At 40.0% G+C, this 26,646-nt stretch overlaps 1 protein-coding gene and 1 long non-coding RNA gene across 2 annotated transcripts in view; one reads left to right on the forward strand and one right to left on the reverse strand.

The window, feature by feature from the left end:
- Positions 1–230: 230 nt before the first annotated feature.
- LOC117409653 (uncharacterized) lies at positions 231–4,291 on the reverse strand. Its single transcript, XR_004545535.2, has 3 exons — positions 4,157–4,291; positions 1,067–1,207; positions 231–975 (listed from the first exon to the last, which is right to left on the reverse strand). It is a non-coding gene; the product is annotated as an uncharacterized LOC117409653 (long non-coding RNA).
- The window catches only part of sema4f (sema domain, immunoglobulin domain (Ig), transmembrane domain (TM) and short cytoplasmic domain, (semaphorin) 4F), a 60,646-nt gene continuing 37,580 nt past the window's right edge, over positions 3,581–26,646 (forward strand). Inside the window, exon 1 of the mRNA XM_034015965.3 lies at positions 3,581–4,366. Within this exon, the coding sequence (XP_033871856.2) occupies positions 4,255–4,366 (112 nt within the window). The 5' untranslated portion in view covers positions 3,581–4,254. The remainder of the gene's footprint in view (positions 4,367–26,646) is intronic.

Raw genomic sequence — 26,646 nt, forward strand, 5'->3', positions numbered from 1 at the left:
GCAGACCCCTGCATTGCACACTGAGCCACAGCCAGCAGAGATCCACTGATACTGCAGGACAGCATTGCAAATGCTCAGAAACAAAGGAAAGAGAGCAACACAGAAAACACAATCCGCTAACGAACCCATACACTGTACATGTAAGTAGGTCATTTGGAAAAAACAAAATAACCACTGTACCATAAAAAGTCATTTTTTATTTTTCTCTTAATGTTTGACTTTTTTCCTTGCCTACATGACCTGCGGTAAGTAATCATTGACACCGCCAGGTTAATGTCTAATCCTGTACGTGCACGATCAGCACATTCTCTTAATGGGACCAAAGGGGGTCCTTCACACTTATCAATCGGGGGGAGAGTACACAACCACCCAATAACATAATTATATGAATCAAGACATTTCAATAAGTCATTTAAGTTATTATGTTTCTTTTAGTTTTTAAAAGGAATAAGCAGACTGCGTGAATTTCAAATGAGAGACTTAAAAGATAAGAACATTTACGAATGAGAGAAGGCCATTCATCCCTTCTAATCTCGTCCAGTTCCGAGTAGCTGATTGATTTAAAAATGTAGTCAGATTGGATCTTAAAGGATTCTGCCTGAACAACATGACTAGGAGACCCATTCATACCCCCAGTCTCTGTGTGAAAAGTGTCTTTGTCACTTTGTCCTAAATTTAGTTCCACTTAATTTCCAAATGCCATATGGGGTCCAGGTTTCTGTATTGTACTTAAATGCTTCAATATGCAATAAAACCAATGAGTCAGATGCACTGCTCTTTTAATCCAGTGCCAAATTAGAGAGCACCCTTTTATTCTGAAAGTAAAAAACAAACTGATATTCACTTTGATATTCAACTGTGGCTTTTTAAAAGAAACTACCACAAACAAACTCCACCGCAGCCATAACGCCTCAATCAGAAGACACATCGGCAGACGTTCCACTGGAGCGTAATAAGTCAGGACAAGATACAAATCTGCAATATAAAGAAAATTAAGTTTAAGGTATTTTATGTTTTTTTTTTCTGTGGGATAAGGGGGTCCAATAGAGAGTATATGTACAGTCACCTCCAAAATTATTGGCACTGGAGTGCCCAGCGCCTGCGTCGCCACTGCCGGGACACCCAGCATCGCAACCTCCAACGTCGCCACTGCCGGAGTGCCCAGCGCCAGCGTCGCCACCACCAGAGTGCCCAGCGTAAAGTAGACCTGAGGGGGCAAAAGTCACTCGGGATTAGGAGATAGCAAGAGGGTTAAACAGGCACCATTTACAGAAGCCCAGGAGTTACAAAAGGGGTTAGACGGGCACCCTATTTCAAGGTCCAGGACCCCCCCCCCAGCCGAAGGAGAGGTGCGGGGACCACAACCCTGACCAAGCCACACACAAGAATCAGGAGGGAGAAAACCAGACAAGGAGGGAGAGAGTTGGCCGATTACCGCCATGTGGGAGGTATGTGGCAGGGGAGAAGCCCTGCTGCTGTAAGTAGTGTGTGTGTGTGTGGGAATGTAAGGTTGGCAGAGATGGGGTTAAATCTATCCCTGCCAGCAATCACAGGTGTCGCCGTTCCCCAGTTAGGTAATTAGTACTAATTGGGGAGTGGCCACATGTATAAAAGGAAGAAGAAAGCCTTTGTCTGGTGGAGGGAGTAGGTGTGTGGGTCACTGAAGGGCCAGTGTGATAGTCTAGTCTAGTCTAGTCTAGTCTAGTCTAGTCTAGTCTAGTCTAGTCTAGTCTAAATCTTTATCTTTTATTTTGGCCCTCGTGCCGTGTTTTGTTTGTTCCTGTGTTTTGTGTTATTTTGTTTGATAAAATGTGCAACAGCGCTTTAGAACTGCAGCTTTCTGTCTCCGGGTCTAATCCTGCCGATAGCCAGCCTTGATGCTACCCTGTCACAGTAAAATACACGATTAAGAGACGGAAGGGTTTGCTATACAGCGCAGTGGGCTGTTTGCTGGATTCTCAGAGATATTTAATCCAAATTGTCATTGCCATTGTTTTTTTTTAAAAATATATACATTATAAAAATGTTACCAAACACTTAATGTATGGGACTTGTGAGTAATCTGAATTTTGTTCTTATTATTTTACAAACGACAGGAGGCCATGGTTCCTATTAGCTGATTGATCCCAAAAGATGGTCAAGTCTGGGCAGCAGTGTGGAGTAGTGGTTAGGGCTTTGGACTCTTGACCAGAGGGTTGTGGATTCAATCCCAGGTGGAGGATACTGCTGCTGTACCCTTGAGCAAGGTACTTTACCTAGATTGCTCCAGTAAAAACCCAACTGTATAAATGGGTAATTGTATGTCAAAATAATGTGATATCTTGTAACAATTGTAAGTCGCCCTGGATAAGGGCGTCTGCTAAGAAATAAATAATAATAAAATAATCATAATAAAGTCTGGTCTTTAAGGATCCCAGTGATTCAGCATCATTCACATGGTTAAGTAACCCATTCCATGCCCTCACCACTCTATGTAAATAAGTGTCTCCCTCCTAAGCCTGCGTTTCATATTTCATGGGGATGTCCAGAGATAAGAGCTATCTGCAAGTATTATTTGTATATCTAATATGATAGAAGATTTTAGAAAAAACTAATACTTATTTTCTGGTTCATCTTTTCTTCTAGTTCTCAACACTACCACCAGGAGGCGCCAAAACGTTTAAAAATTCACTTTAAAGTAAACGATGTAAAAACGTACAGAATTGGTCTGTTCGGCTCAGAAGAATTGCTTTTGTTGTTGTTTTTGTCGCTTTTTTTATTCATTGTTTTGTATTCTTGCAAGACGCCCTTCCTTTCAATATGTATTCAGGGCTGTAAATTTTCAAAATGAAACATTTGCACCTACACGATAATTAACTTTGTCAATGCGTTGTATTGGTATTAAATGTTCTTTGCCAGCACATGTTTTAATATAACGCCTCTCTTTCTCTGCGATGTATCGATTCCTCATTTTGTGAAACACTGGAACAATAAGGTGGTCTGAGGTGTTCCGCTGCGTCACACTGAGAGTTCTTATAGCAGAACACAGCCCACGTCTATATATATATATTTGTATTACATTTTTAAATAACATAAATCTTATATTACAAACATATTCTTAAATATATAACTTTAACATTCATACATATATGCATCACAACCCACACCCATACATTCAGTGATAATTATTACGTAAAATCAGGAAAAGTATGATAACAATTATTACAATTATTATTTTTAAAGTCCCTGTAGATATCATATATTTATTTTTGTAATTCACATATACATGGTCCCCAAATTTTAAAGAAGCCATTTCATGTTCCTGTTTTCTGTCTGGTAGAGACTCTCCAGTTGCAATACATATACCATTAAATGTCTCTATTCTGTGCAGTCCAGATTGAGTCTAACAGAAGTTCTGGTCTCTTTATATACATTTTTTTAGTTTGCTTTACATAGTTACAAAGACAAAAAAAGCCCTTAACATATTTTCAAATTTCAGAATGCAAACCGATGCAGAGAAATGACTACTCGTAAAAAGGGCAAAGTTCCGAATTTGCAACTCCAGTACACGTGACGAAACAGCACCTGGCTGGAGATTGCAGAGCGGCTGCTGGCAGGGCTGAAGAAGGGCGGGGCGAAGTCATTGTATTTTGAATATGTTAGCAACAATACGCATCGCGGTTCATAAGCGCTGAAGGCATCGTATTATTCTTGTACGGAGTTTTCCTTTATTTGTTATTTAAATATATATCTATCAGCATATAGAAAGTCCAGTGTTTGTAGCTTTGTTTAAACGAAAACGCGCGTTTGCAAACTGTGCGTAAGGTGTTTTTTTTTTTAAAACGTGTTTGTTCGCCAAACGATGGAAATCGCCTGAAGAGCATTGCTAGAGAAACACAATTGTTTATTTATTGTAATCGTAATTTTAAAGAACGGTTCTAATTTTAAAAGAAGTGCATCTGCATTTTATTTGATTTATTTGCAGTTACATTTAGGCAGGTTTTAAACACAAACCCTTGCAGTCGTTGACAGTGCAACTTGTTTTTAAAGAAGACTGAAGACCGGAGTTAAAAAGCCTGGCTTCCTACAGGCTTTTCTGCTGTGACTCGGAGATTCCGTGGCTGGAAATCAACCTGAGCACTTGAGGGTAAACCGAAAAGAACCACGAAATACTGACCTGCAGCATATGTGCCGTTTGAAGACGGGCAACTTGAGCAACAATAACACGATTGATACTGTGCGTGTGGATCAGTGGACTACAGCACGTTTGAAAACATGAAGACCGCCGGAGGATGTGCTTGTCATCTTTCTTTGTTACTGTGTATAGTGCATGTTTACTTCACGTTAGCTTTGATGCCCGAACCGAGAATAACCATCAGATATGAAGGTAAGCGTACCTAGTTAAAATATAGAAGTACGGTAAATAATAACAAGCAGGGTTGGAAATAAGACTTGTTGCACAGCAGTTTCACCTATTCCAAGTTTTATTACGAGTTTGGTTCTCTGCAGTTCAGGTAAAACGTTCGGATGACTCGTATGAAACTCGTAGTAAAATTACAATCTGCTGTTCAATGGGGTCTTGTTTTCTGTCGCTAAGTAATACCAACCTTTATATGAACAAACTGGCACCCTGCCTATTCAATACCTATTTAGTAGGTATTTGGTATATGAAGATGCACTTTTTAAAAGTCTGGATGTGATTTTTAAACATCGTAAAGACGCTGCCCGTTTTGGACCACTTGTAGTTTCGAGCAAGCGAGAGAGAGTCAATTGTACACACATTGTGCACATTTAAATGCCCTGGTCTGCCTCTAGCTGTACTTCCCTGATCCCAAACTATCATCTCGAGCTGACTTTAGTACAGGTGCACTCTATTTATAACCGACTCCAAGGGACAATGGAAATCAGTGTTGCCCAGTTCTCTCTCTGCCAGCTGCAGAGAAACTGGTAAATGCTTTGTCTCCTAGACTTGATTACTGTAATGCTCTGCTTGCCGGGGATACCAAGAACACCCTGAACAAATTGCAGTATGTTTAAAGCTCAGCAGCCAGGTTTTTGACAGGTCTCGATCTGGTGATCATATTACCCCTGTTCTGGAACCTTAAATTGCGGGGCTTCCTGTTAAGTTTCGCGTTGATTTTAAAATTTTGCTATTAACTTATTGGCCCCCAAGATCTACTCCAATCCAGGTTTTTACTCCAAGCAGGTTCTAATGTAGTTCATTGACGCTGCTAAAAAGCAAATAACTAATTTAGGATCGGTTGGAATTAAGAGCAGGACTGGAATCTATCTCTCGGGCCAATGTTAACTACCACTGCCTTGTGGAATGCCCTTCCCAAAAGAAATTAGTGACTCTGAATCCTTTAGTGTTTTTAAATCTCGCCTTAAAACTTGTTTGTTTTAAAATGGCTTTTTTATATTGAATGTTTGATATTTTTATTAGTCTTTTTATTTGTGTTCTTATGTACAGTGCTTTGTGATGACTTGTCATGAAAGGCGCCTTATAAAATTATTATTATTATTATTATTATTATTATTATTATTATTATTATTATTATTATAAACCAAGTACGTAGTAAACACAATTCGAAATGCTGTTATGCAAACATGAGTACCTTAACAATACAAGAAAGCTTAACTGCCAAAGAACGTGACGTGAGTTTATTACTTGTAGGAAACAGCCCCCGTGGGCCGTACAATATGTAATTAGTACCATTTTACGAATTTATATGTAGAACAGGAGAACTGTACGGTGTATACGTTGTAAACGAGCCCGTTTTAACCAGAGTAATTCCCCATTAAAACCTACGTTTGGCAGGGACATGCCTCCTCAGTACGTTATAAAGTTATTCCCGGCTGTGCTTAATTTGTAAAGAAAGAGGTGCCGGGGCGCAAGCGATGGCAATAGCGTCCTTAAAAAACGGACACTCAAAATCATAACACGTTTATTTGAAAGAGTACATACTTGTGCAGGGCTTCCCAAACTCGGTCCTCCCTCCTCCCCCTGTGTCTGCTGGTTTTCATTCCAACCAAGCTGTCAATTACTCAACTAGACCCTTAATTGAACTGATAATTTGCTTAATTAGACATTTTTAATTGTTTGCAGCTCTCGATCAGTTGCATATTTCAAGTTAGCTATACATTTGATAAGTAACTTGAACTGCAACTGTTTGAGCTGAAAACAAATAAAAATGTCTTAGCAAATTATCAGTTCAATTAAGGGTCTAGTTAAGTAACTGAGAGCTCGGTTGGAATGAAAACCAGCAGACACAGGGGGTCCCCAGGACAGAGTTTGAGAAGCTCTGCACCAGTGTTAGATGTTTGCATTCACGTATTCTACATCATATACAAAGTAGTAGTACGTGCAGAAAAAATAATTAAAAGCAACCGCAGGACAAATTAATAATAATAAAAAATAATAAAAAGCCTGTATACATGTTGTTGTTATGGTTTTGTATTTAAATGGCTTAAAACAACAAATACATTAAAAGGCATTCAAAGGACTCCAGAAGGACGACATTGATGAAAAAACGCATCCCAACACGAACATTGGTTTGGCCCACAGTCTGCACTATTATCAGCAATGTGTACGCAACAGAAGCCGTTGGTAGATTACAAAAACGATTAATTAAAGTTAGGCTAGGTAGTTGTTATCTTAGTATATTTTATTCTTTATTAATTAAATTATATTCATTGAAAAAGCCAAGAGAGAACCAGCTCGTTATTAATTTTATTGTTTTGGTTTAATATAATATAGCAGGCTAATGTTCCTATTGAACTAGGCTACACTTTTTTTTCATTGAAGTTGTCGTTGTTCTTTGAAATTAATGTTGAGCTTTCATATTTTGTTGTGTACTACTCCTTTAATCAAACCAAGCAGTGTAAGAAGTTGCTTGTATAGTTCATGACGTTTTTTTCAAATCAAGTAAGCGTATTTGTCTATAAAAACGACAATAGAGTTGCAGCCAGTGTCATCTTACTTAAAAGGCACTCAAGTTGAAATCGTAAAGTAATTTAAAGTAGGCTACAAACGTGGCAGCGGACTGTCTCCAGCGCGCCCGCAAGAACTTGCAGACTTGATGCAACTGTGTTGAGAATTTAAAAAGAAAGCATTTTATGAGATTTCTTAACTAGAGGTACCGGGAATATGACTCTGCAAGCCCAGATGTAGTACGCTCAAAACACTCACGCAAAAAAACACTCTGGGGAGTGTTTTCAATGTACGTTCGAAAGTTACTGTACGTTCAAAACACTCAGGTCATGTTTATAACACTACTTCTACATTCAAAACACTGTCTTACGTAATTTCAAAACACTCTCACGCTCAAAACACTCTACAGCAGTAGTACATTATGTTCGAAGCATGTATTACTTTCAAAACACTCACGCGCACAAGACTTTACATTAAGTTCAAAGCATTTACGTAGTTTTTTAGTTATATTACATTTATTTCCCCAAACGACGTTTTTCAGCTAAAACTCACTGAATTAACTAACAGAACAATTTACTAATAGAAACTGTAACTGGACAAATGTACTGTATATCAAAATACGAGAGCTGAAATACAAAGAAAACAAAACAAAATACCCAAATTAAATATATATATATATATATATATTAAAGAAAAAAAAACCCACAGTACTACATCCAGAAACACACACACACACACACACACACACACACGAATACAGTAAATTGGAATCTATGGCTAACGGGTGACTATTTAAAGCATACTGGTTTAAGTTATTTTGCTTCAAAAACATCAATCATTCTCGAGGGATTATACAACATGTTGAATATGTTATATCGTTTTTAATGGGGGAAAAAAAAGTTTAACATTAGAACAAATACCAGTTGTTATTAACTTACTAAAGTGTAACACCTGTACATATTGATAGAACAAGTCTATTCCACCTTTTTCGTTTTTTCTGTGTACTTTGTGTTTGTAAATTAGTTGGCCATCTGTAATGAAAAAACACTGGCATTGTCTCTGAAAATTAGCTTTTCCTTCACTGTTCCCGTTAAGTTTATCTGGGTATTTCTCATTTGATAAATAACGGAATATTTCTTGAAAGGTGGGCTCTCTTTTTCTAACAGGTCGACCCATCGCGTTGAAACTCTCTGCAAGTGGTTGGACTGTGATGTTGCACATAATATCAACAACAAACCTGTGGAAGAATTGCATTCTTTTATGTATCGTTTAATTAGCTAAATAGTATTTGCTCTACACTGTTAGTCAAATACAGAATGACATTCATATTTACTCTCATTTAGACACATTTAGATTAGAACTATTACACACACTCGTTTTACGCATATTTAGAAGAAAGTGTCGCTGTTACTAACAACAAAACACATTGACAAAATAAAATTAATAGACTAAATGTATTAAATGTAGCTGGTTTTATGTATTTAAGCAGTGATTTGAAAATGTGATGTACGTATTAGTATTAAACTGTTTATTGATTTGATTGTGTCACGGGAGTGTTTTCGGCGTACGTAGCTATAGTGTTTTGGTCTTGAAACGTTTTGAACATGATTTCAAAGTGCAGCAGAGTGTTTTCAACTTGCATTCAGAACACTGTAGAGTGTTTTATACTGTGTAGTCTTTTACACCGGCACAAATTAAGCACAGCTTCCCAGCAATTAGAATAGTCAATGGAATTTAAAGGGTGTTTTGTTTCCAATTGTGTTTATTTTATTTTTCAGCATTGATGGTTTTGAAAACTTGTTTTAAAAGACACGCCTGAGCTTGTTACCTTCACACTGTGGCTGATCAAGTTGGTAGTAAACCCTAGAATGGGTGAAATGGCTATGCAGTCGTCTTATTTTAATTCCTGCAGTTGTTGCTTTGTTTTCAAATCTTGAACTTTATGATTCTTCTAAATTATCTCAGCAGTGAGACAACTCCCACACTGTTCTTCCTTGTAGCATTGTAAAGCATTGTTTTAGGACTGTGTACTCCTCCAGGATCTCACTGTGTTTTGCACAGTAGCACGGAGGTATAGCATGATACACTCTTCAGAGGGCTTCAATAATTCTGCAACATACAAGTGCAATACAAAGTGACTATTCCACAATGGGCTAGCCTAGCATTTTGCAATATTTTAATTTTGTTTTTTCAATGAAAAACACTGCTAGTGTACAGTGCATTTTGTTAAGTGTGGTTCTATACTGTATGCAACACCAATCCAGATATCCTGTTCACAGCTTCAGAAATAAATTCAGTGGAAATATACTGCGAAGAACAAGCCACAGACACTAAAAACGTACACATATCAGATCTGGGGGGGGAGGAGGGGGGGGGGGAGGAGGGGAGTGGAGTCCAAGTCAAAGCGTCTTATCTGATAAAGGTTTCAGTCGTCAAACTTAATTTTCAAGAGAGTTGAGGCTCTAAAACCAATCTAAAATGAAGGATGTAATCCCAAGCAGGGTTAGAAACACGTTAGCCCTGCACCCAGTCCTGGATTTTAGAACTACACTACCTTCAATTCAGTATGTTTTTTAAATGAACAGCAGCCAGGAGTTTGATGTTAAATGAATTGTTTGACCCTTATAATTGTGAACAACTGTTAGGAAACCTACAGACTCGGGTGAGACTTTTTCATTCTGTGATTTAGTCTAAACCAGATTTACGTTAAACAAGGGGAGTTCTGAAACGGTATGCCTCCCCTGGCCCATGTAATCAAAGAGGGTAAACCTATTTTGAAGTTAGTATACTGATAGGATGTACAGGGATGGAAATACAACTCCCATTGTATAGCAGTTTGATCCATTCCTGTTTTTACTGTGAGTTGAATAAGATACACCTAAGCTTGTTACCCATACACTGGGGCTTATCAACCTTCTATTAAAACCTGGAATGGGTGAAACAGTTATAAAATAGGTCTTATATCAATACCTGATGTAGAATATTTGATGTACATCTGAGAGTGAAGTGGGGTGCACTTATTAACTAGGCATGCTTTAAAAAAAAAAAATACAAAAACTATATATATATATATATGGTTTACCATGCTTCCCTGTGTTTTACTTTGCTTTCACTATGCTTTTACACTTTGCTATGCTTTTACTGTGGGACACCGTTATAAGGGCACCACAGCAACTGCAAAGAAACAGCTTGGAGTGCTTACTGACTGTTTGTCATCTTGTTTGTAGACCTGTGTAGTTTTTGTCAGATACAGGACCATACAAAATGGTTTTAAACATCACAGAAAGGTCAGGTAGTAACATGCTGGTAGTGTAGTTTAACATGCTGGAGTTAGTTTTGCTTTGATGTTGTTCTTCTCTTGCTCCATGCATTTTTATTGCCATTTACAAGATGTTGGCGATTTCAAGGTGGGTCATCGAGGTCACATTCCTGACACGCATGGTAGCATGCTGCCACAAGCCTCCTGACTATCTCTGGTCATTGTTATATCCAGTATACTTCAGGTTTTCTGTCATACAGTGTACTGAACCAGCTACAGCTGTTCTGTGCCTAAAAACCCCACCCACTCCTTCCCTGAGAATGTTTTTATTAAAGGAAACCGGTTGGACAACAACATTAAGTGTGTCACTCTGCATGGTTTACACAACACAAAGCACTTCTTTGCAGTGTAAACACACACGGGCCTGCCAGAGGGAAGTGCATCAGTCTGTGTGGGCATGGGTGAAGAGTCATTCTGCTGCAGGTTTAACTGGTAAAATTATATAATAAACTACTTCAGGGTTTGGATGGAGGTTTAATTGGTTCTACCATTTAGAACAGGTTTGGAACAAAGACCGGGAATGGAAGGGCCCAATTTGCCCCACCCCCCACCCCCCCTGCACGCAGTCCTGGGTTTCAGGAATACCTTCAATTAGGTCTATTTAAAATGTTCAAGCAATCGGGGGCCCTGCTGCACAACAACTCCTAATAGTAAACCTGTAGACTCGGGTGAGACTTATTCATGCTGGGATGAGAAGTCTGTTCATTTCATATCTGATTTAGCAGGGGCCTGGTTGCTGACACCTGGCCATTTAATTATTCTACCTAACCATGGGTAGTTCAGGAATCCAGGACTGGGTGCAGCACACAGTACAGGTAGTACCTGTCATTGTGTAAATCAGTGGTACACAATTCTGTGCCTCGAGATCCACTCCAGTCCTGGTCTTTGTTTATTTGCTTCTTAGCAGGTTCAGTTAACTACTTTAGAACCTGCTTGGATTAAAAACCTGAACTGGATCGGATCGGAGGGCCACAATTGAGAACCACTGATTTGGAACACAGGGTTCTGCAAGAACCAGGAACACGACTGGAATTGAACACCTGGTTTTAGTTTGAGCTCTGTTACACGCCTGAGTGTTGTTCCCATACACATTATCTATTTAAGGGGCTTGTTCCAAGTGCAATGAATAACACTGCTAGTAAATTCTCTGCTATATTGAAAAGTCACTAATTAAGTAATTGAAAATGAGAAGTTAAAATGACTTCTGTTGCTATGCAAAACAGAACTGTGTGTGTGTGAGAGTATGTCTGTGTTTTTATACTGTAAGTGCTGTACCTACTGTTTGTTATTAAAGGACTTCGAACCCCTGTGGTAACCTCACATGTGCCAAAATAAACAGCTAAGTGTTTTGCATTGTTTTCTTCTGCTGATCAGTTGATTGTTGTGGGCAGTGCTGTTTGTACCAAGGGACTTCAGAAGAGTGCCGTGTGCAAACAATAAGGGACTTCAGAAGAGTGCCGTGTGCAAACAATAAGCCTGGCAGTGCACCATAGGTATAAGCATGCAATAACAATAAAGGATATTAACAAGCTTTTGGTGAGGCTTCTATTAAACTCTGAAGATATTTTGGAGTAAATTACAGTTTTTAGACAGAATCTGGGAGTGTGGTAAGGAAGCTGTGCACCTGTCTGTTGACATAAAAAGTTCTGCACATTTTTACACAGTGATCTACTGTTACATGTTACTGATGGGTCTGATTTTGTATTTGCAGTCAATGCCGGGGAATGAATGTCAGAAAGATGCAGTTTATTTTACATGTTGATAAAGTACATTAATACAAATGCCACAAGTGCATTAGAAATTCCAGCAATACGTTTAATTTGCTATAGCAATCATACTGTACACAGACAATTAAAACACCTGTAATGTAAATGTGCAGTATAAGCAGTTTAGTGCAGTGATAAGAAGTAAATTTGCACCATTTGGTTCCAGATAACTGGAAAACTAAATTTCAGTTTTAGTTCTGACACTGCGTGCATAACTGATGATGAACTGAAAGTGAGTCTGTTACATACAGCTATGTAAAGGTACAGCGCCAGGCAGTTTGTATTTGTGAGTGTGCGATGTTTATATAGGATGCACAATAATGCTACAGCTGGATGAATTGATGCATGGCAGCATGTGCTATTGTTTGTTCAATGCACAATACAGAGCTACAATACAAGCATGGCAGCGTGTGCTGTACTGTAATGGAGTGTGTGCTTGTGTTTACCTAGAGGACAAAGACAGCAGTAGGTGTGTGCATAAGACCTATAAAGAGATTCAATTTATTAAAGCCCTTAAGATCAAAATAGTTTGTGCTATTGCCCACACATCGGTCAAAAAGAACAGTTGCCCTCTGATGTCCCTGAGCAGTCAGTAGTACAAAAACTATCACCCTCTGGCATCACAAATTAAATAGAACAGATTTTGATTACAGTTTTTGCCTTATAGGCATATATTTTCTACAGTGGGTTACTTGACAGCAAACTGCCCATTCCATAGTAGATGCAGGAAATGGGCAAAAATATGTGGAAAATATGTCTCTGGGCAGTATTGTCCATGGTATTTTTTTTTTTTTTTTCCAAACCCTTTTTTTTTTTTTCCACTACAAGCACCAACTCCAGTCAGTATTTGTATATTGTGCACATTTTTTAACCAATGTCTGTGGGTATAGATGATAACTGAAGTGTAACTGTACAGTGTGTTTCCATAACTGGATAGATCTATAGCACTGAGCCAGGCAGCTTTCTTGGTGTTTGAAAAGGGAAATCAGATTGATGCTGTACTTTCAGACTGGTCCTTGGGGAGTGTCACAGGGTAGCGTCACGACCAAGCTGTTGCCGGCAGGAAGAGAGACTCGGAAGCAAGAAGTTGCAGGTTAAGCGCTATTGTGCACGTTTATTCACAAATACAGTAACAAACAAAACACATTACTAAATGAAAAGGCACAAGGGCCAAAATAAAAGGTCTACAAAAACTCACGGGCATAACAACGAACAAAAAACAGAGCAACACATACCTTCACCAACATTAACTTCCAGCAACACCTGTGATTACCCCTTTTATACACCTGTGGCTGGATCCTCATTAATTATTATCATTATTTTTATTTATTTATTTATTTATTTATTTATTTATTTCTTAGCAGACGCCCTTACCCACTGCGACTTTCAGTTGTATAGAAAATAAAATACATATCAAGAATTACAGTAGAATTAAGAGCAAGATACAAAATACAATGACTTCAGTCTTAATAAGAGCAAATACAAAACACAGTACGATTTGATATTGGGGAAATTCAAGAGCAGATAAGTGTTGATAGTTACATCAGGGTTAGATACAAGTGCAAGTGAAATACAAAATACTACAGATTGGATTAAGTGCAGGATTAAATACAGTAAAATACTGAGCAGATAAGTGCAGGTTAAAGTGCATTAAAGGCAGAGTGCTATATTGCCCAGAAGGGAAGAGTTGAGTTTTACAGGTGTTGTCTGAAGAGGTGTGTCTTGAAGAGGCGCCAGAAGGTGGTCAGGGACTGGGCAGTCTTGACATCCATAGGAAGGTCGTTCCACCACTGCGGTGAGGGTGGAGAAGGACTGGGCTCTGGGCTCCCCAGGCAGGGGAGCACAGAGGAGGTACTGCCAGTCTTCTAGTGCAGGTGGAGCGGTCGGGTGGGGGTGTAGGGAGAGATGAGGGTCTGGAGGTAGCTGGGTGTAGTCTGGTGAAGGCATCGGTAAGAGAGTACAAGAGTCTTGAACTGGATGCGAGCAGTGATCGGCAGCCAGTGGAGTGAGCAGAGCAGTGGAGTAGCGTGGGAGAAGCGAGGCAGAGTTCAGGACGAGCTGGAGCGGACAAGTGGCAGACGCAGGGAGGGCCGGCCAGGAGGGAGTTGCAGTAGTCTAGACGGGAGAGTACCAGGGCCTGGACGAGGAGTTGGTTGGAGTAGTTGGTGAGGAAGGGTCGGATTCTTCGTGTGTTGCTCAGGAAGAAACAGAAGGTGCATTTCATTTAGCATTCAGTTACTGCCCCAGCCACATTCCCACGTGTTTTCTGGCATGGAGGAATTTAACCCCCTCCCTGCCAACCCAATATTCCCCATATGCACACAGTTTATACCGGCAGGGTTTCCGTGGTTGTCCCGGGTACTCCTAACAATAAGCAAAGGATGCAATCCATTTGTATTCTCTGGTACTGGAAAATGCTGTTTTAAAAAAAAAAAAAAATCCAGCTGTGTCTAATCCTGTCAGAGTATAAACTGATCAGTTCAACCCCTCTGTTTTGGAGCCCTGTGCTTGAAGAATGACACAGTGTCTGTGTGTTTGCAGCACCATAGCCTGTACAGTATTGAATGGTGCCTGTCGGTGTGTATGACTTTATAACAATAGTGATCATTGATATCAGCATTGCTTTGAATACACAATAGATCAAGGTGATCCTCTGTGTCTGTGTGCATGCTGTGGATTATGCAGTGGTGGTGAAGTACTGTGGGACAGCAGGCAGCTGGTGTGTTGGATTATACTGTAGAGCAGTGACACTCTGGGAATATGCAAAGCGAGAGGTTTGTGGTGCTAAAGGTTTGATTCCTGTTTCTCAGCCACTATATTATATTTGTATTAAGTCACAAAGGAAGGGGATGTTCTGGCACATCAGTGCTTCAGCCACACAGCAGTGTTGGGAGAGACAAAGGGGTTCACAAGTCAATGAGGAAGGAAAAGCCCCGCCCCCTTCCCCTTGTTCCGCTCCTGCTGGTGTCACAGTGGCATTGCCAGAGCAGCATGGGAACAGGGAACTAGTGCTGGGGCCGTGGGGTCACACGGGGGTCTGTGTACACATTGTGCGTCTCAGTGCAGGTGTGTTTATTTTATTAAAGCAGCAGGGAAGAGGTCTGTGTGTGATAAAACCACACTCATCATTATTATTACTACATTCCATTGACTTCCATAACTGGCGTCGTTCTATCGGAGAAGATGGATTTTTTTATTTTTGTTTATTTCCTGGCTTGTGATCGTAAATGAGATAATGAGAACAGAACAGAAGTAAAGTTTCAATGAGTGAGGAGGTCATTCAGCCCATTCGTGCACGTTGGGTTCCTAGCAGCCTCGACAACAGCAACATGGCTCGGTAACCCATTCCTCTCACTCACTCACCACTGTCTTCATCTGTCCTCACTAAATTTCCATCTGTGTCCTCTGGGCTCTGTGCTGCTCTTGAAAAAGTAAATAGGACTAACCATGTACACTCCTGTTTGTTCTTGCCTAAACGTATTTAGTTCTCTCCTGTTTTTATATTTATCTGGGCAGGGGAGTCTTGGGTATTGCTGCTGTACAAGTATTTTATTACGGTTCTGGTTTGAGAAGCGCAGAATAAAGCAAGAATGTGTATTAGGAACCCACAGCTTGCTTCTTGCATATGTTTTTTTGTTCTGCGTCTTTCTAGACCAGCCACGGAGATTAAAGCGACAATAACTGTGCAGAGCACAGTGTGGTAATTATTACAATGTTACTGTCGTGCAACAGATCACAGGACTGCAGGAACTCGTGACGAATGAAACGATTGCTGGGAAGAATACAGCCCTTGTTTGGTCTCAAGGCCAGGCCAAGTTTAACCCTGAGAGGGCCGTCCGCTGAAACAAGTCAAGTTGTGTCTTTCATCAGAGCTCTACAAAGAGAGAATTATATTCAAGGGATTGATTAACCTATACTGTGCACCAGTAATCGCACAATCTTTTTGTGAAATATGAAAAAAAAAAAAACCTTAATGACCCGATGGAGAAGAAAAACCCAGCCGAAATGCCTACTTGTTCATGTCATGATCATTGCAAGATGCATTTGTGATTATACATTATTCAAAGGTTCAGAGGCAGCAGCTGGCCAAAAAAGAGAGCAAGAGGCACACACGGAAGATCCGGTATATACATGTAGGCTACTTTGAAAAGTCTGAGCTGGGTGGGGGTCAGGCCTGGGAGCTGTGTTCATTGATCACACAGTGGCACAGAAAAGGCGACTGTTCAGCACACATGGGGGTGGGAGTTGTAATGGCAGGACTTATTATTTTGAGACAAAGCAGTCTAGTTTCTAGTGATCTAGACCAGTGGTTCTCAGACTGCGACAGAGTTCGAACGTGTTCTTGTTATTAAATACAACAGTTACGTTCAATACCGGATTCATGTCTTTTATTTAAAGAAGAACTACACACATTGGAGGGATGTATTAAGATGGATGTGCGTCTGGGCGGATATATAGGATTCAGTTCACCCTGCTCAAAAAGTAGCTATTCGGTCCGAATCCGAAACAGAATCCTGGATTCAGTGCATCCCTAGATGTTTTGTAACAATTGTAAGTTGCCCTGGATAAGGGTGTCTGCAAATAAATAAATATATAAATAAATAAATAATAGACATCTGGTTTTACAGAGGAGGGACACTGACTTTTGTGCGAATTCTGCCACAATGATCTCTGGGTAAGAGATCGGTTTGTTTATCCTAACCCGAAGCAACATGGAGACCGGGTGTTCACTTTGTATGTGGAGTTCATCATCCTACGAAGAAACCATATTACAAATAGTCTTCGTATTCCTTATAGCTGTGTGAACAACCCCTATTAGTAATGTTACAACTGTGACTTACTCATGCTATGATGAGAAAGGTTTAAAGCAGATTGAGCAGGGGCCTGATTGTCCAAACTCTTGATGACCTGGTCATTTCAATATTATACCTAAAACAGGGAAGTTCTGAAACCCAGGACTGGGTACTTTGGTAAACTTTAAGTGTCTCTAAGATTAAAAAAATAATAGAATGATATAGGTTTTACAATTTATTTTAGAATGTATTTACTGCTTGCTTTTTTGTTGTTCCATATCCTGCATGATACAGATTCTGTATCCATTCATACTTAAACTGATAAGCATAGCAAACACATCATTTCTCAGGATTGTACAAAAATGCTTTGAAGCTGGTTTAAACTGCTGACAAACGGGTCTAGCAGGGAAGATAAGATAATATACTTGTGCTGCTTAGCAAGCACTGTGCTGCCTAGTAAGCACTGTGCTGCTGCTGCTGTTGACTGTATTTCACATTAACACTATATTTAGACTTCACAGAAAATGTTCGAGCAGAAGTGGATGTTCAGAAGTAGAAGCGTTTAGAAGTAAAAGCAACTGCAAGGCAATGCAGAGCTCCCTCTGGACTGGTGCACATGTGTTTTTTGTGACAACTGAGGCTTTATTTCAGTCCCAGTTCGCCAGAACGAGAGTGACCTACTGGCATGGACTCTGTTGCCAGTATTGTGTGGCTTCCTTCTATCCACTGCACAAACACACAATGCTGGTGCTTGTGGATTTGTATGTATTTTATTGTTTGCATGCTGTGTTTGCATTAAGACGATGTTCTGCGTGCCCTTGCTGGGATCTGTGAATCACTGTTGACTGTAGATTGAGTGTACCTGATCTGGAGCAGGCTGCTGCTCCTGTTGAGGTTATGTTCATATTAAGCAATGCCTTCTTGTTTTGCCATGAGTAGAGCTTCAGAGAGGAAGCTTAGTGTTAGTTTGTGCCTTGAGGGTCCCTGGATTAATGAAGTCATTAGGTGAAGCTTTTGTTGCAAGCCAGCTCTTATCTCTCTAGTCTGGACACCAATGCCCTAGATACTAATGTCCGGTAACATCTTGCAGTAAAGGTTAATCCAGGATATTAGTCATTTGCTGTGTTTGCAGGCGTCTTGAGAAATGAGTTCCAACCGATTTTCTGACTCATTTTGTCCTTGAGACCTTTTATATTGTCATGACTTACTGCTGTCAACAGACAAGGTTCTGGATGGAAGGCCACAACTGGCCGTCAGTGCCTGTGTTGAGGAAGAGAGAGCAATTTTGTTGAGAAAACCACTGATCTTGGTTTTCTCACTGATCTTGGTCTTACAATGCATTAGTAAGACCTCGCCTAGAATATTGTGTTCAGTTCTGGTCACCTCGTTACAAAAAGGATATTGCTGCTCTAGAAAGAGTGCAAAGAAGAGCAACCAGAATTATTCCGGGTTTAAAAGGCATGTCGTATGCAGACAGGCTAAAAGAATTTAATCTATTCAGTCTTGAACAAAGAAGACTACGCGGCGATCTGATTCAAACATTCAAAATCCTAAAAGGTATAGACAATGTCGACCCAGGGGACTTCTTTGACCTGAAAAAAAAACAAGGACCAGGGGTCACAAATGGAGATTAGATAAAGGGGCATTCAGAACAGAAAATAGGAGGCACTTTTTTACACAGAGAATTGTGAGGGTCTGGAACCCACTCCCCAGTAATGTTGTTGAAGCTGACACCCTGGGATCCTTCAAGAAGCTGCTTGATGAGATTCTGGGATCAATAAGCTACTAACAACCAAACGAGCAAGATGGGCTGAATGGCCTCCTCTCGTTTGTAAACTTTCTTGTGTTCTTATGTTCTTATAAGGTAGCCACAAAATAAAAAGGAAACACGCTCAGCAGAACAAAGGTGCATAAATATGATACCAGGAACTGCTGCTTCCTTAAGAAAGCCCCCTTATTTATGTATTTTTTGCTTGATTTTCAAATGTTCAGTTTCTCTAACTGCAGCTGTTTATTTATTGAACAGTTTTGTTCCAGGCTTGTACTTTGTTCTTATTTTCACAGACACAGGAAAGTGGCACAAGACCTGCCCTGTATCTGAATGAGTAAGACATGCACGCTTAAAATAAAATACAGATCAATACAGGAATAACCCTGGGTTTTAAGATCAGATCTGCCCCTCAAGGTGTCTGGAAAGTAATTTTAGTCAATTTGTAAAGATTTAAAAATCAGACAGTAACCCAGACATCTTCACGTATAAACTGACTCATCCAGTATTTAATCACTTTTGACCTTTTCACTTGTTGCTAGGAGTGAGAGGAGGTAGTATAATGGGTTACCCTCAGCAGCTGATAAAGTCCTGACGTGAGCAGAGCACAGAGCACACACACATCCAGTGGAGCGCACATTTAACCGTTTACTTGCGGAACCAGCAAAATGAGCATCTCTCAGCCGTGAGTTTCACGATCCAGCCCCTGCATCTCCAGTTTTACAACACATGTTGATATGCTCTAGAGAAAAAAAACGGTTATTTTATCGACATTAATACTATTTCTGTTAGCACAAACTATAAAACAACTGATCTTGAATACATTTTTGCCTGTGATTTGACTGGTGATATTATTTAAAGAGTGTCTACTACCACATTCTTAACAAAACTGGATCCGTTGTACCATTCATTGTGCATTGAGGTTTATTACCAACATGGGTTATTCTGTTCATCATTGTGATTTATATCATGAAGATTGAAACACCGGTACATACTTGTTTATAAGACTATCCTTGACAAAACCCCAAGTTATCTTAATAAATTGCTAAATACTTAATCTTAGATCTCAGACTTTTCTAAGTTTCTCAGTTCCTAAAGTTTGTATGCAATTTGGAAAAAAAGGCATTCAGTTTTCTTGCTCCATGAGCCACTCACATTTATTGCAAACATCATAAAAAGCACACACAGGTAGGGAATCTGATCTGATGACATGTAGAGCAGGCTGATTCACAGTGGGATCGGCTCAAGGTGCTTTCAGTAGTTCTCTCTGCCTCTCAGCCTTCCTACCTGGGATATTCCAGGGCTCCTCGTGGATGTGTCACAGTTCTTTTTTGATTAATCATTTAAGCAAGGTGAGTGTTGCTTTCAAGCCCACCGTATCTGAGTCAGTCAGTGAGTCACACTGCATTCCTTTCCTGTAAACTTCCGTCCACACTGTTTGTAGGGAGAGGATTCATTCTTATTCAGACAGGTACCAGTAGACAGTGTTACAATTTTACAGGCTTTGAAATGCACACAGTAGCTTTACAGAATAAGCTCTTGTTTCAAATGTATTTGGGTATTTCCAGCTCAAGAAGATCATTTGAAAGGTAATTGAAACAAGCCATACAATGACGTTTGTCTAGGTTACCCACCCCCACCACCCCCGTCCAGTGGAGTAAAATGAAGATAAAGCTTATCTAAAAGGCAATTTTTACAAACTTCAGACACATTCTCAGCATGTGCTACACAGTCGCAACACCACCTCCATCACTTCTGCTTTAAGTATCTCATCAACCACAAATGGAGGAAACGCCTCCCCAGAATGTGATCCACTTGAGCTGGAATGAATTGCCCCTGATCCTGGTGGCACAGCCCTGCTTGAGAGGAACATGTCTGCTATTGGTCCCTGAAGAGTTAATCTCTCTCTGTCTCTGTCTCTGTCTCTGTGTCTCTGTCTCTCTCTCTCTCTCTCTCTCTTTCTGAATTGCCCTTTTGTCTCTGGTTGTGCATTTCCCTGCTTCACTGTTTCAGCCGGATTGTCTGAGAGCTGAATTAATTTCACACAGTCACCCTTTCTGGTCAGACAAATTTCTAGACTAGCTGAGTGGCGGCGTACAATTTATTAAATGTTTCAAAAGAATTTCTAGAGGCAGAGTGTTCTGAGACTCCGCTCTGCAGTGTTTACGGAGGAGGTCCACCCCAGGATTAAGGATTAAGGATTAAGTAACTGGACTGGAGCTCCATTTAGTGGATTAGAAGAACTGCACAAGCAGCAGCAGTCATGTGAAATGGATTGTGATCCAACTTGGAATCATTTTGGACAACGTGCTACAGCATGATACATTTTAACTTGGCACAACATTTATTTATTTCATCAAAACCCTTGTATAAACTAGGGTTGTTAAGAGTTTAGAGTTAAACATTATTCAAACTGTTTCTGATGTGAAGTCAGGATTTGTAAAACAACGTTCTACTAGTTAATCGCCTGTAAGGAACTTGCTTTTCATATTCTTATTTGGGGATGAGTTTGGGAACCAATGCTAAACTCACAAGTATTTCATTAAATATTTCCGTTTTGTACAAAAATAGATTTTTTAAAACTAATTTAAAGCTCTCTGCGCTACTTCTCTGTCGCAGGACTACCTTTGTTTAAATGTCAGACTCAAATTAAAATTCATATTCCTGTTGGTTCATAGAACAGTTCTGTTAATAAGGAGGAGAAAGACATGTTTCTCCTAAACAAGTGTAAAAAAGAAAAAGGTTTATTATTTAATAGGACACAGAGAGACGATTGACACTTGGTGTTCTTGTAGTTTTAAAAATTGAGAAAATGCGTTCCATAAATAGTTAAAGAATTGGTGTGATATAATAGAATAACCAGTACAATGACTATAAACTAGATGGTATCAGCATGACGAGCTGACAATATGCTCATAACCAAAGGGGATTTTTTACAACCAATAATCACAGTATTGTTGTAACACTGTGTGGTGGAGTGTCCCGTCCCTCTATATATTTGCGCTTTTTTATTATTATTTGTCTTATTGTTTGCGGCGCAAATGTAAAGCCGCCGCCATTATTGTTTTGTATTTTTGATTTTAAAACCTTGTGAGGAATGAATGATCAGCTACTGATTGTTTAACTAGCTGACAGTCACGCATCCTTATTAAACTCGTGCAGACTATGGCCGAGGAGTAATAAGATAATTAATAGCTAGTTAACCCCTCGGGCCAGAATATAAAAGCCTGCAGCTGTCTGCGCTCAAAAGGGTGTTCGATAGTGGAGAACGAGTGAGGAGTTAGTAGGTAAAAGGATTAAACAAGAGTAAACAATTGCTATACGTGCTGGCTAAAAACCAGCACGATACTTGTTTGTTTGGCCAACGTGCCTTTTTATTTAGTGTTTTGTGTTTGTTTAAATCTTTTGTTTTATTATTTAATAAAGTACTGAGCACCGTAGCGCCTCGGTTTCACCGCCATTCCTTGTTTTGGTTTCTGTTCTGGTCTGACATCACCCCTGCAAAGCCACCCTTTCACACGCTGGTAACAGCGTTGGGGTCGATTCCTTTTTTTCAATTTCAATTCTGTTTCCATTCCTTTTAAAAATCCATTTCAATTCCCTTTTAATCAATTCCAACACCTCATTGATCAAAATTAGAATTCGCAGTGTTCTGTTAAAATGAGCTTCTCACAGTGGCAACAAATTACTTGTTAACAGTCAATTAAATTGGCTTCAAATTAAAGCAGTTGAACAATCACAACAATGATGTCTCTCTAAAATATTAATTCCAATTCCTTTGAAGGAATTAGAATTGGAATTGACCCTGACTGATGATGCCACTTATTTTACTATTTAAATGTATTTTTATTTTGCTACTTGCACGCTACATAATAGCAAAGTGAAAACTCCTCAATAGAATTACTGGTTAATTGAGTCGACACGCATATTGTAATGAACAGTGAAGTTTGCTTTGCTGTTCAGCCCTAACCTACAGCTTTATTGCATGAACCGCTTTGTGTGATCACATTGAAGGTGTTCAAACTCGATCACTGTCCTAGGGTCGTTTCCAGGGCAGTAGCACTGTGTGTTGCTCTGTAGATAGCCTGGGGTCCCTCCATCTACCTTGTGCAGCAGCTGGGTATAGAGAAGGCTCTGGTGGGCTTTGGTGCTTCACTCTGCTTGTACTGAACATTGTCTCCTAGTTCCACAGAGTCTGGGAGCTACATAGCTATAAATGTTTCAGAAGGCTTGGTTCTGAAATCCTGACGCTGCAGTCTGCCATACACTCGTGACTTGTTCACATGTCGTCCAGTCACAGCCTGGTGTCTGGCTGCCCCCCTGCCTTCCCAGGGGGTCCGGTACATAATTCATGAAAACCTTTTTTACCAGTTGAAGCCCAACAGTGTGACCGTCCAGCTGAGTGTCCCGTGCAGCTACCTGTATCCCAGAGGTGCATTAAAAGCTTTCTAATTAAACACACATGGCTGGGCAGAATCAGTTTACATGCGAGAGAAGAGCCCTTTGCTAATTGTGGTTTAAACATGTGTTCTAGTTTTATACATCCTCCTTCTCTGATAGTGAATTGTAAATATTTGTATATAAGCAAGGCATTTTTCTATTTGGGGTTCTAAGTGGATTAAGCAGAGTGATTTATTTTTCCTGTACTGTCAAACCCTGCGGGCATATGCCTCGTTTCCACTGCCTTTGCCCAGGTGTAGCTCAGCTGGTTGGTCTGGGCGAGGTGTAGTTAAAGAGGGATGTCTGTGTTCCGATGTAACTTTGATGGGTATAGCTGCCTGAGGAAGTAGTAGTGAAGCAGAAAAGGTTATGTTGGATTGTGGGATTGATTTAAATATATGCAAACGAGTAGATGGACGAACTTGAACAAACGTTTGGCTGGTTTTGTTTTCTGTGATTTACACAGCTGTCAGTAGTCTTAATGAGGTTTCATCATGAAATTCAAGGAAAAAAAAAACTTCTCTGGTATTTCATACATACCAGGCTTATCCAGTTCCATCGAAATACTCATGTTATCTTTCAATTATAAAGATACAGAGTTGAAAGATAATATATGGGAGTCCATGTCGAAGAAACTGGATAAACCTGGTATGTATGATTTTTTGCCATATATGTTGAAAATACTATCCACGTCATGTTGACGAATATGCAGCAGTCTTGATCACTGAGGCAAAAGGAAGTGTGGTGACTGACTCGGAGTCAGGAAGTGAATCAGAGAGGCTGAGCTGGGAAGGGTCTCATGTTCAAACCTCAGGGCGATGCTGCCTCACTCTGTTGAGCTTGGAAGCACACAGATCAGCTGTTTATTGAAGAGTGTTGCACAATGAAGGGCTTCAGTTATAAGTTTTGATTGTCAAACAAGAATTGTAAAATGCAAAACGAATTGTGCCACTGTTGTATTTTTTGGCTGTTTTGTTCAGCTGGCAACTTTCGGCAATTAATTATCTTTCAGGCAGAATGTTTGGAATTATTGAGAGAAGAAAGGCCTGTTTGTGTGTGTGTGTGTGTGTGGAGAGAGTAGGTGCTCTGAACAATCTGGACATTGTTGCTGAATTAAAAGGAATTGAGGCCAAGAGTGGAAGACGGAACAAATCAGGAGATTAGCAGGAGGTATTTTCCTCGTTAATCTGATTACATGGAAGACTGAAGGAGACTGGAGGGTTAGGAGGCATGGGGCTCTCTTTCTCTTGACAGACCAGACTGTCCTATAAAAATGCTTGACTTATTTTATTCTGTAAGGTCAAAATATGGGCTATTATAACCTGTATATTTTCCTTTTACTGTGAAATTACATTTACTTTCATATTGTGCAACAGGGTGCAGGCTGGGCACAACGCAAGTGTGTCGGGCTCGTCTGCATTCATGGTTTTAGAGCTTTTAATCTCATCTCACTGACGGGTCAGAATCTGTAACGGCAGTGTATGTGACAGAAAGACAATGATTCTTGGTGGTAAATCTCCCTTCCAACCTGTGAGGGTGCTAAGCAACGGGAACAGAGTACCCTGGACTGTTCAGCCTGACGCTTCATTTCTAGGGTTAAAAGGAAGTCGGTCATTTAGAAAGGGGGCGGAGCTTCGGTGCAGCTGCAGTTGTTTACCAAGGGGTTGAAGCGACGTAATCTGTTCCTTCGTTTTGGTTAGAGAACAACCTGGAAGGACCTGTGTTTTGTGTGGAGAAAATCTTGAGTGTTTTGTTTGTTTATTATACTTGTTTGTTTGTTTATTATACTTGTGTGATTATTTAGATGGCTAAACACGATCCAGGAGCTGTTGCTAAAGGCCAGCACAAACCTGGACAACACTTGGGTGAATTAAAATGGGACTGGTATTATTTCGGGGCCAACCCACGGATTACAGATAAGCAATACACGCCACTGTATTGCTTCTCATTGACATTATTATTTACTGTTTTTTGCCATAAGGCATTAGGATTACAAAATACAACCATTAAAGAACACCTGGATTATAATTGTCTGTTTATTGCTCACCTGCACACTGTTAACCACTTTGCCACATGCATCACACAACACTGCTCATTAACCCCCCCCCTTAACCTCAGTAACAGGGTGAAGGTTGGACGCGACCCGACAACCCTGTGCACTGCAAATGATTGTCTTCCTCTGACTGTAACAGAACACCCTGCGTGAATCAAGCCCTAACCCATTAAGTACCAAATTCATTTTTCTTTGAAAAAATCAGAACACAAGCTATATTTATGTAATTTATATACATTCTAAATCAATATTTCTTCACAGAAAAAAATGTAAATCCTTCATTTTGGCTACAAACTGCTGCGTCCTATTTTCAGGACAGTCAAGTTAGACTTGCCTGTAATGAGAAATTTCACACCGGCTATGAAGCTCATCACATAGAAAATTGAGCTTTATCATCACTGTGGGTAGGAAAACACCAAGAAATGTATCATTATCAAGTTTCTTATTTTATATTGACTCATCGTTAAAGCATCTGAAGGGCTATATTTGCAGAATTAAATTCGGTCTACATTTAGACTTTTGCGTTTAAAAAAAATAGACCAAGCTGTCATAACAATAAAGCTCAAGAGAACATTTAAATAGCAGGTAGATGCCAATTAAAAATGCTCCAAAAAATGACAAAGAAGCCTGTCCTAAAATAAGGACAATAACATTTAATGGGTTAATTAAAATTCTTTAAAGAGAAGAGACACATACTGGGCCACTCTATTCAGGGCGCCATGTCAATGATTTATACAATCATCACCCTTGATAACCTGTCTTTGTCGAAGTGGCATTAACACTGGTGGCTTTTTTAATGTATTCCACGAATCGGATATTTAAAGTAAACTGCACTTGTAGTACTTTTCAACACTGCATTTTAATAATTGGTTTTTGTTACAGCACTAGCTGGTGCTGCTGCCTCTGCTTGTTCGGCTTTGCTCCGTTTGCTGCAGGCTGTGTTTCTAATGACCGTTGCCTTCTGTTTTGTACACCTTCTTGTTCAACAGTCTATCTGTCTACTGTAGAGGGAAGAGAGTGCAGTGGGAAGTGTGGATGTGTCCTCATGAAAGCACTGGCAATGCGTATACTGCTTTATTTGTACCACTCTCAGTGAAACACTGAAACACGCAGCTTTGTTTTTAACTTCAAGGCATCTCTCCTTAATTGTACCCAGTTTCCTGCTTCTCTCCTACATTGAGAAATAGGATGTTTGTCGGCAGATAATAACACTGTGTGAACAAGTGGTTTCCAATTGCATTGTTGAGGTCATCGATGGAGGAAATCTCACATTTGTATTCAAGCTAAACAGACTTGAGCTGACAAGCCTGTGATCATTTCATCCAAAAAAAAAAAAAAATGTACCATACTTTTCACTGTACAGTAGGTGCAATAGAACGCCATTATTATAACGGTACGCCCCCTGTCTCCATATTGTATTCCACGTCCTTCACAGTGCGTATTTTACCTCCAGCTCCACAGGCAGTGCCAGGGGTACACCCAGTACTGGGCCTGGATATTGAACAAAATATCAAGGTTCAACAGTGGTGTGGTCAAGCCAGAATGCCGTTCCAATACTATTTAAAAGGCAGCAGTGGTGTTCTCAAGCCAGAACTCA

Source organism: Acipenser ruthenus, chromosome 2 (genome assembly GCF_902713425.1).
Source record: "Acipenser ruthenus chromosome 2, fAciRut3.2 maternal haplotype, whole genome shotgun sequence".
NCBI lineage: Eukaryota > Metazoa > Chordata > Actinopteri > Acipenseriformes > Acipenseridae > Acipenser > Acipenser ruthenus.